Here is an 11,058-nt window from a genome sequence, read left to right as displayed (position 1 = left end):
AAGAAACAATAATATCCTTAGTTTCGTTTTTCTTCTTCCATATTAATTTATTTATAGTATCTATAATATTTATCTATATTAAAGCCATTGATTCTCAAGGATGAAGCCATAAGCACATATTTTGAATTAAGATCATGTTTTCATTCTTACTGTATTAGAAATTTCAAAAAACATCACTAATACGCAAATATAAATTCAGGTATATTTTATGAATGCATTTTCCAATCATGCATGTTTTAGCCCAAATAACTCTAAATAAGAGTGATATAAAAAAAATATAAAGAAATTCATGGCCTTTCGTCATATTTAAGAATATAAGTCTAGGCATTCCTACACCATCATATTCATATAATATCATTTTTTTTATCTAAAGATCACATTTGACAAATCATCTTTTAAAAGGCATTAATCATAAGCAAATTACCCTATTTTTTTACGAATCTTACTTTCTTTTGAATAATATTGCTATATTTTCATTTTAGGCTTTATCAATATCTTTAAATCTCATTTAACATTTAGAATCTTCTATTATACAATTATTATGTTTTCTACAAGTACTATTTTTAAACAACATTATTATACTTTCGTTTAAAGCCTTAACAGCATTTATGAGTCATATCTTCAAAATAGCATTAGAAGTACTCTTTTATACAAATTATCATTTTTTATAAGTCCTATTTTAAATAGCATCCTTACATGTCTATTTATAACTTTAGCAATATTTACAAAGCTACTTTCTTTTCTATGACACTATATTTACACTTAGCCTAACTAATCGTAAGTCCGGTCGGTTAACCATTGTTAATGGGTCTTAAAGGGTGCCTAATACCTTCCCTTTAGACTAATTGAACCCTTACCTAGAATCTTTTGGTTTCGTAGACTTTACAATAATATCAACTTTAGAGAACTACTTTAATAAACTTTAGGTGCCCTAATTCACCGTAAATAATTAGGTGGCGACTCCTTAAACAAACAAAAAACAGAAATCTCCAATATGTCGTACTTCTGATTTAACCCGGTTAAAATGGGGTATGACAAATATACCTTGGAACTTCTAGAAGAGTTTGATGTCTCTCATTTGGGATCAGTTTCTTCACCAATGGATCCATCAATCAAATTATCTGCAGATTCAGGGGAACCATTATCAGATCCTACAATCTATAGACATCTGGTCGGAAAATTAAACTATTTGACCAACACTAGGCCTGATTTGTCATTTGCTGTATTAAATTTGAGTCAATTTATGCAGCAGCCTAGTGTGGATCATTTCAATGCTGGTTTAAGAGTTATAAGGTACCTGAAAAAGTTTCCTTCACAAGGTATCTTCCTCAATGCTTCTCCGACCTTTTCCTTGTCTGCATTTTGTGATGCGGATTGGGCTACTTGTCGAGACACGCGGCGCTCTGTAAGTGGATTCTTTGTCAGCTTGGGTGGATCTCCCATCTCTTGGAAGTCCAAGAAACAAGATTCAGTCTCACTTTCCTCCGCCGAAGCGGAATACCGGTCGATGAGGAGATTGGTTGCAGAACTCACTTGGTTAACCCGGCTACTCTCAGATCTGTCGATTCCCCCACCTATTCCGATTCCAGTTCACTCGGATAGCAAAGCAGCCACCGACATTGCACGAAACCCCGTCTTTCATGAACGGATCAAGCATGTTGAGCTTGATTGCCATTTTGTCAGGCAACAATACTTGGCTGGATTGATCTCCCTTTCTTTTGTTCCGTCCAAAGATCAATTAGCCGACATTTTCACAAAATCGTTGTCCGGTCCCTCTCACCATCACCTTCTTTGCAAATTGGGGGTCACCTCTATCCCCTCCAATTTGAAGGGGGGTGTAGGATTACATGCATCATCATCTTCTTCTTCTTCGATGGAAAAGGAAGAAGATGATTCAGAGTTTCAATGGAGGATTGAAAGAGAAAGAGATGATTGATGATTGAAGGAAGAAGAAAGAAGTCAACATCGAAGAAATGAGCCAAATCGGTTAAATAAAACAATGGGCCAAATGCTGAATAAAGAATGCTTTGGGCCTGATGAATCTGGGCCTGTTGAATCTGGTCCAATACTGAAAGAGTATACGCGGTTGTATACAATGAATACCAAGAATATCAAAGATGAATCCTAGCCATACAAAGTTGACAAAATGATAATAGCCATTAGATGAACATGTCATTATCATTCACATTGTAAAGGAATAAGTTAGTTACACTTGAGACAAAATGTATAGGAATAAGTTTTATTCTTTTATTTCATAAATAGTACACTTGTATATATAGGTGCTCTTCTTCTGAGAATGAATACACAGAAATTCTGAAAATATTCAGTGTCTTATTTCTCAAAACATTACACTTACAGATGCAGCTTTTGCCCCTGCAGAACCCATTATTACAAGAGCTACAGACTAATAAATTAGTTACACAGTTTTTACCAGGTTACCAATTAAGCTCATAAGTAATAAAAATTTACCTGTCATAACTTTAAAGTGACCTGATTGTGTAAATACCTTTACACCACAGTGCATATGACTTAAGTATCTCTCGCCTGATGAAATTGCTTTTGCAATATGCGAATACCACTAGTCGAAGATATATTAGACATTCCTGTAGTGCTGAACACTAGTATTATCCAACTGAAAGATGAGCTTAACAAAGCATTTCATAATCAATCAAACTTAACATTTCTGAACGGAAATCCAATGTGCTAATCCTATGACCAGTCCCAAATCGTACTGTTTGTATTAGGAATTTGTACGGAGTTAACTAGTTATAGACAGTAATGGTGTACTCCTCTGTCCCAATTTATATAGTCAAGAATATTTTTACATGTGTGAGTTGTTAGTACGATATAATTGAGACGTTTCTTAAATAGCCGAAGTCATAATTCTCTATGATATGAATATGTAAGTTGAAGTCGATCAAACTATGATTAGTGATTTACCGTAGTACCGCAAAATACCAAAATCGAATTTAAACTGAACCATATCGAATTAGTTTGATATTTATGGTAATGGTATAGTATTTTTAGAACCCGAAAATTGAAATTACCGTACTGAAGCTTTAAATACCGTATGCTGCCCACCCCTAGTTGTAAATTTCGATTTTCTATAGCTAGTTTCAAAAGGATGTTCAAAGGATATTCATCCTTGCAATATTCTCAATTAGTAAGTATGCAATAATATAGGCTCGTTTTTTGAGTTACTATCAATCTTCATATTTCTATTGATGACTTAAACTTTTATCCTTGCCAGAAATTTAGATTATTCGTGATTCAACGGGCAAATACCTTCAATCTATAACGTAGGTGCCAAAAAGGAATGAGAATTAGAAGCCCAAAAAAGAACATAACCTTCGATGCCATAAACAAAATAAAACCATGCATATTGTGGTCCTAATTGTATGACTTTGGTACAATGTCCTTCGAACGTGAATTCACATAGAACATCGCGCCACCATACGAAGATGATATATATATAGGATAAACCTGGATCATTCACAAAGTTTAAAGGTAAATCATTTTGTTTCTCTCCTAACTATAAGATTTCCTACAAATTGACATAGTAATTAATTTCAAATTTGGTTTGGATAAATCAAGTAATGTATGTAGAAAATAATTTAAAATCATAATTAAGTGAGGATATATTAAAGAAAAAAATAATTCACATGTTTAATTAATTAAATTAAATTGATGTACTCTAACATGTATTTGTCCTCTTTGAAAGATTATTCACAATATTAGTGACATCTTAATTATCATTCTTTGGATTTAAATAAATTGTTTAGGGTGTAGTGTTTAAATGAATTTGTCGTTGAACTTTGCAAATGATCCATATTGGTCCTTGAACTTTATGGAATGGCCAAAATATCCCTTTATGTATGATGTTGCGTTAGCCCATAAGGGCAAAATTGAGTCATCTAGATAACAGCAACGGTAAAAACGAGATACTTTTTAACATAAATAGTCGGCGGGGGGGGGGGGGGGGGGGGGGGGGATTTTTGACCTTTGTCCTATAAAGAATGATGGATAATTTAAAAAATTCAGGTTTCCAATATTAGGTCTAAATGTCGGTAATTACTGATTAATAATATGACATTTAAAACAATTGTCATAATGTATTCGACATTTATATCAAGTGTCATTGTTTAACGACATTTTGCTACAAATGTCATAATACTATTCGACATTTGTATCAAATGTCATTGTTTTAATGACATTTTAGCTAAATGTCATTAAAAATAACGACATTTTGTAACAAATGTCGTTAGTTTAGCGACACTTGGTACTAAATGTCTTCATTTTGCCCCAGATGTCGTTCTTCTTATGACATTTGGCATCAAATGTCTCTTTTTACGACATTTGTTCATAAATGTCAAGAAATTCCTTATTTCCCGACATTTATTTGAAATGTCACCAAATAAATGTAGTCGTATCTCTACTTTCTCGTAGTGCTATATATATAGAAGGCTCTTCACATGGCTTCTTTTTATAATAACTCAGGTAGTGTACTTAATAATGGTAGTGATCCAGCTCGTTTGGAGAAGCATATTAAAATACTTGACTATCTCCTGAATTTTATACGATTTATTTAGTATGCGATTAAAATTTTCAGACAACTAAAACTAGGGGTGTCAAATATGACCCATGCAGAATTCATGGGTTGGGCAAAAGATAATTTATCATGAGCTGATTTTTAACCCGCGGACGTAACTTGTTTTAAAAGGATTGCCCAACTTAGCCTAGTATTAAGCCCAATTCAACCCGTGAATTACTTGACTTTCGCCCAGCTCCTTCGCACTTTTTTGCCCAAATCGAATTTGCAATTCTTTAGACTCATTTGCGACTCCAGGTCCACAACATTTTTGTCATAGATACATTGAAACCAAATGACATAAGTTTAGAAACATATTCCTTCATTTATCCCTTATTGTACGAGGTGGGAGTTGTGATGATTATAGAATTGATTTGTGATATCTTCTTTGTATGATAATGGGCAATTAGATAAATTCTCCAAATTAATAATTCCTTGTTGCACGAGGTGGGGTTTGTGATGATTTAGAAAACAGAAAATAGGAGGGTGGAGATCATTTTCAGGTGCAAAAGATTGTCAATCAGGAGTAAATAAATTTGTCAATCTTGATGGATGTGCTCGGTAGAGGAAACATTTTTCAGAAAATGTGTTCCAACTTTCACCTATTCGGTTGGTAAAAAAAATTTAGAAAATATTTTCTCTAGCAAAACAAATTTCTTAAAATTGAGAAAAATGACTACGTGTGGAAGTAGGAAAAACAAGTTTCACAAGTGACATTCTACATTGATTGTGTCCTCCTCACTCTTCAACACACCTCATCTTCACCACCCCCGTAGCCCCCATCCCCACCACTTCACGCCCCTATCCCCCACCCCCACCTCCCATAGTATTAGTCTAGATTATATACAAATTAGGTTTTTAAAATAATATTTTTTGCTTACGTACCGAACACAAGAAAATAATAAGAAACTCACTTATTTTTCTGAAAAACATTTTCCTTCATCCCGAACACACCCGATGTTTGTTTTGCTTATACCGTCTATAATGATGAATAAACTGATTCATAAGAATATGGATAAACTTCTTTATTCTCAACATGAAAAATAGAGTAATTTCTTTCTGATTAATTTAGTGTTTGATTTTCCCGAGAAGCATTTTCTGGAACCTTGACCAAGCATGTTATCGCTCCAAGCACAAATTATTACTTTCTAAAGATACACTTTCGAAAAGCACTTCTTACAAAAACACTTTTTTCAAATATAGTAAATTTTGAAAACTTAACCACACAAGCTATAAAACTAGCTGGGAGAGATTGGGAAAAGAGGATTCATGCATGAACAAGAATGCAAAAAGTATAACTCATGCAGTAAGGCCAATGCCGCAATAACACGAAAAAAGTAGGTTAATCTTCAACATTCAGATAACAACTTTAACACCAAAAACGAAAAAACAGAATTGGATTTGCTCTCGATCTTCCTCTAGCGACTGAAACATATATTTCTGAAAGTAACAAGAAGTAAAGGTAAGTTCTCAATCCTCTCTGGATCATTTCAGGAGAAATGGAAAAAGAAAAAAAAAGGGGGAGAAAAGGATAAAAAAGAAGCATGAAAATGTAGCGGCTGATACATACACCTATTATTAATTAGCTTCAGTACTTGGTAAACTTATGTTTGTTTCTTCCAGTGGCTGCAGCGCGCTGATATGCTTCTCGTGCTACTTTGGCAGACCTTTTATTTGCCTTTCTGGATTGTACAGTTTCCCCCTGCATTTGGGCATCTTCCTCCTCCTGCTCCTCCTCCACTTGACTTTCTTCTTCAAATTTGTCCTTTTGAATTGCTTCTAGTGGGAGATTAACTTTCAGTATTTTCGTGTACTTTGGCTTTTCTACAGCATCTTTCTTTTGTGGCGCTGCTTGCACGTTTGGTTGAGGGAGCTGGTTTATAATACTCCTACTGATTGGTTGCTCGTATTCTTGGCCTCTTACAATCATTTGTTCGTCAATTTGACGAGCATGACCTCGACTAATTTGGTAATTATTAGCTGTTCCCCTACTTAAAGGAGCATGATTACCACCAGTTGAGTTTTGTGATTGTGATTGCCATAGCAGTGGATTGTTAATGTTTTTGTTTTGTGATGGTGGCTGGGACGTGACAAGTTCTTTTGACAGGTATGATGAATTTTTGGTACTGTTCCTTTGGCTGACTGACATACGAGAGTGCACATACGTCTTTGCATCATATGCAATTCTGTCCAAAGAAAGCTCTGAAGGGACATTGGTTTCTACTTCAACAGCAAATTTAGCAGCAGCAATCCCCACTGCTACACTTGGCATGACATCTAAACCTGCACACAAGGAAGCTATTGTCGTACCAACCAAGCAATCTCCAGCTCCTTTATCCCTCACTACTGTTGCAGAAAGTGCAGGGCAATGGACAGCAAGGAAATCTGAGAACAAGTTGTACTTCGAAGCACCTATGGACCATTTTGCATCAACAGCTTCAGACAACTGTTTACTGCAAGGAGGAGGTTGGTCACCCCTAAAATCCAGTCGCCCAAGATCGGACTTGGCTTTGGAACATAAGAATACCCCATCTGATCTGACGTTAACAACAATGACCTTAACCTCTTTCTGTAGCAAAACCTGAATTGCTGGTTTAAGCAATTCAAATAAAGATTCCACGGTAGTGCTATGATCTCTCCGAACTGGAGGAAATTTGTCTACACCGTATAAGGCATTAGCCATGGCAATAAGTTCATCTTCATTGGCCGATACAAAACGCACATAGTCGACCACAGAAGTAATTCTTCCAGATTTGGCCACTGATGCAAGGTCAAACCAGACAGGGGTACGGGAATGATCGGCCATTTGACAAGTTGCCTCTAGAGAATGATAACTCAAGTTTGCATCAACCATCAATATCGGAGCAGAGCTTATTTCTCCTTTGAACCTCCCAATCCAATCGGGCGTGAGAAATGGTTCAATTGATTCAACACTAGCCAGAGCAGCAGCCAGTTCGCCTTTCCCATCAAAGGTATTGCAACTGACAGCAGTATCAGAATCTTTGTGTCTCAGAATAGCTTCCACGGATAATCCTGTCGCATTCCATTCTTCCCATAGGAAATTTCCTGCCAAGTCATGTCCAACAGCGCTTATCATTAATGATTTTGCTTTAAGCTTAGACATGCAATCGGCAACATTCCTTGCCACACCACCCGATATAAAGGCAACTTTTCCAGGAAAGGATGATAACCTTGTATATCGATTAGAGCCTGCCGCAGAACTAGGAGTGGCATTTATATCCAACAGCATTACACCGATAGGTAAGCTCTATTTGGCCCGGAGCATTGATTTCCCATAACGAATAGGCTAGCTCTATCTCTCAATTACCTATCCTGTGCTCGAGAAGGTCCCTCAGTTCCTCGGCAGCACCTCGAGGTGCATTTAGTTATCTCCCATGAGACAAGGGCTATTCCCCACTCCATGGCATGACACCTTTCGCTCATCCATTCCGCCCGTCTAGACGCACCGCCCTTTATCTAGACAGAATTTCTCAATATGAGAGAGCCATTCCAAATAGTGTCAAACCGGCTCTGTTGCAATTCGCTGAGATGGTAGTGGATCTGTTGCAATATGCTGAGGTTGTGGATTCACAACTTTATGCTGAGGTTGTGGATTCACAACTTTATTCTATGGTTTAGTTGATTTAGTATTTGCGCCACCCCTCTCTGAACGGTTTGTGTTAGCCAGCTGAACTTTCCACTTGGATACACTAAGCTTTCCCATTGTTAGTCAAATCCAGTCACGTAAACTTCCAATCTACAATATTCGAAGTCATAAAAATCTATGAATCATCACTCTCTTTCATTTTATGCCAATTAGGTGCATAGTTTAAGAACTAAACTACTCCATTCATCCGTCTCAATTTATGTGGCACAGAGTTTAAGAAAAAAAAAATTAAAATTTGTGATCCAAAACAAGCCTTATATATTTGAGTGACTTTAAATCATCTCATAAAGTCAAATTGTTTATAAATATAGAAATGTAACATTCTTTTTGGAACAGACTAAAAAAGAAAGCGTGTCACATAAATTGGGACGGAGAGTGCAATAATCCGGTGGGTTAATAGCACTTATGATCCCTCAAATATTGACAATTTCTTACTGCGGTCTTGAGATATTTGATTAAGCACATTTGACCTTCCCTTAAATAAAACATGCACTCATCTCAATCCTTTTATGGTAAATATTCACACATTTACCATGATAATTAATTGTTCTACATCTTAGTTACTCATGTGTTATGTTAAATCATGTGTTATCTTAAATTTGTACTATGACTCTATATGTAACAGTAATATTATTCTAAAAATAGTAATATATATTTCAACTAATTATGCTTTGTCGAATATCACAAGGACTAAAATCAAATTTATCAATAATTCATGGACTAAAAGTGCTAATATCGCCAATCTGTTTGGTTAAGCTTCCAGGAAGCCAAAACACTTTTTTTTTCCTTCTAAATAAAAAGTAATTATTTTTTTTATTTGAGGTGTTTGACTAGAAATCGAATTACTTCTTCTTTGAAAAAGGAGAAACTTATTTTTTACGACAAAATTATCGTAAAAATTATATTTATCAGACAATCTTTCATTAATTTAACACATGTATCCCCCACCAAAAAAAAATGATTCAACCTTTTTAGAACTCGTTCTTTCTTTTTTCTTGTCTGAAATTTAATTTCCTAAACAAGCAAAGAGGAAATTAAATTATGATAGTTCCTGTTGCCTTCAATTTCTTTGTTCTCATTCTACTACTTATTTATTAAAAAAATACTCCATATCCTAACATATAGCTTAAGGAACAACATATAAAGGATAAACAGAAAAGAACGGAGAAAGCTAGAGAAGGAACCATACCTTGTATAATTAGATGATGCCCCCCAGCACACGTCCTTCTTTAAGAGCCTGGTTGGATGGGCTTATGCCTATAGGCTGCAAACAGCTTATAAGCTAAAAAAAATAAGTTGGGTAGTCTAACTTTTTTTTTTTTTGGCTTATAAGCTGCTTTAGATAAGCTAAGTCAAATGGGCCCAATTATTTTTTTGAGCTTATTTTAAGCACAAAATGACTTTAAGCTGGCCAGCCAAATATTCAAAAAAACTAAAAACAGCTTATAAGCAACTTATAAGCCAATCCAAACGGGCTCTAAGTTTTCATTTAAGTTGGAGTAGATTTGAGCCTGTTTAGATGGGCTTATGCCTATAAGCTGAAAACAGCTTATAAGCCAAAAAAAAAAATTGGGGTAGTCTAACTTATTTTTTTAGCTTATAAGCTGTTTTCAGCTTATAAGCTGCTTTAGATAAGCTAAGTCAAATGGGCCCAATTATTTTTTTGAGCTTATTTTAAGCACAAAATGACTTTAAGCTGGTCAGCCAAACACTAAAAAAAACTGAAAACAACTTATAAGCAACTTATAAGTCAATCCAAACGGACTCAAATTACCCAGAAAGGTAGTATTTCTGACTTGTCATTTTTAGCGTTGACGTTCAGTCATCTCTCATCTTAGTCAACTGATTTTAATAAATAGTTGTACTACTATTTTAGTTGTAGTTAATATAGGAGTATATTTTTTTCAAAGATATCCTTTCAAGTTTCGTTTCGCAACACTAAAACATTTCTTGTGGTTTATGATATTACGCTTATCTCTATTAATTTGCATATTTTTGTTGTAATAATTCTTTGAACATATTTATAATCAGGGATAATTTCAGAGACTTCCCCTCACGTATGACTTAATAACACTAACCTCTCTCTTAGCTTACGATATGATGGTTACCTCTCTTATTTTGATTTTTTTTCGTTACGATTCTTTTGAATTAATTATTATTAATATAAAAATTATGTTTGGACTAAATTGCCAATCAAGAGATCAACGACGGAGATCAATCCACGAAAGCTTTGGCTAGGATTCTCGATACTGTTTTGCAAGACAAATTGTGGTTCTTTAACCATTTTTTTTTTTTTTTGGTCCTGACTCATGATTTACATGTACTATATGTTAGAGAAATAGGTTTCAGAAGTGGGGAAGGACTAATCCGACTTTGATAGAATATTCTCTGTCCTTAAGGAATTTAAGTCTTCCACTTCGTTGGTGCAGGGATGGTAGCAGAATTCCTCCAAGATTTTACAAAGCCTCCAAAATTCGAATACCAGCAATTAATTTGAATTTTCCACAAGAACAAAATGTTGTGATTTGTAATGAAAGTGAAAGAGAAAGAAAAATCTGATTCATATTTGAGAATAATCAGATATTTATAATACCTAAGTGTCTATTCAAACCAACAGATACATCTCTTAGGAATAGGTACCTTTGGTAAATAGGTACCTATTCACCAAAATCTCTTCTCAATACTTCCCCATCAATCACACTAACTAACACTAACAATCCCCCACTCACTTAGTGATTGATGTTGTTTATGAGATTTATGTATATAGTAGGTGTCTACCATTTGAATCTCTATTTATTTTGTT

General features: G+C 34.9%; 1 protein-coding gene across 1 annotated transcript; it reads right to left on the bottom strand.

The window, feature by feature from the left end:
* Positions 1 to 6,000: 6,000 nt before the first annotated feature.
* Positions 6,001 to 7,916, bottom strand: LOC132615489 (pseudouridine kinase-like). Its single transcript, XM_060330092.1, has one exon. It carries the CDS (start codon positions 7,836 to 7,838, stop codon positions 6,177 to 6,179), a length of 1,662 nt encoding a protein of 553 aa, XP_060186075.1. The 5' UTR covers positions 7,839 to 7,916; the 3' UTR covers positions 6,001 to 6,176.
* Between the last annotated feature and the right edge of the window lie 3,142 nt (positions 7,917 to 11,058).

This window comes from Lycium barbarum, chromosome 10 (genome assembly GCF_019175385.1).
Source record: "Lycium barbarum isolate Lr01 chromosome 10, ASM1917538v2, whole genome shotgun sequence".
Taxonomy (NCBI): Eukaryota; Viridiplantae; Streptophyta; class Magnoliopsida; order Solanales; family Solanaceae; genus Lycium; species Lycium barbarum.
Note: the sequence above shows the minus strand (reverse complement) of the source record. Positions and strands in the feature narration are given on the sequence as shown.

Excerpts from the sequence above, each read along its gene's own strand:
- LOC132615489 (XM_060330092.1), bottom strand. The coding sequence starts at position 7,838 with ATGCTGTTGGATATAAATGCCACTCCTAGTTCTGCGGCAGGCTCTAAT.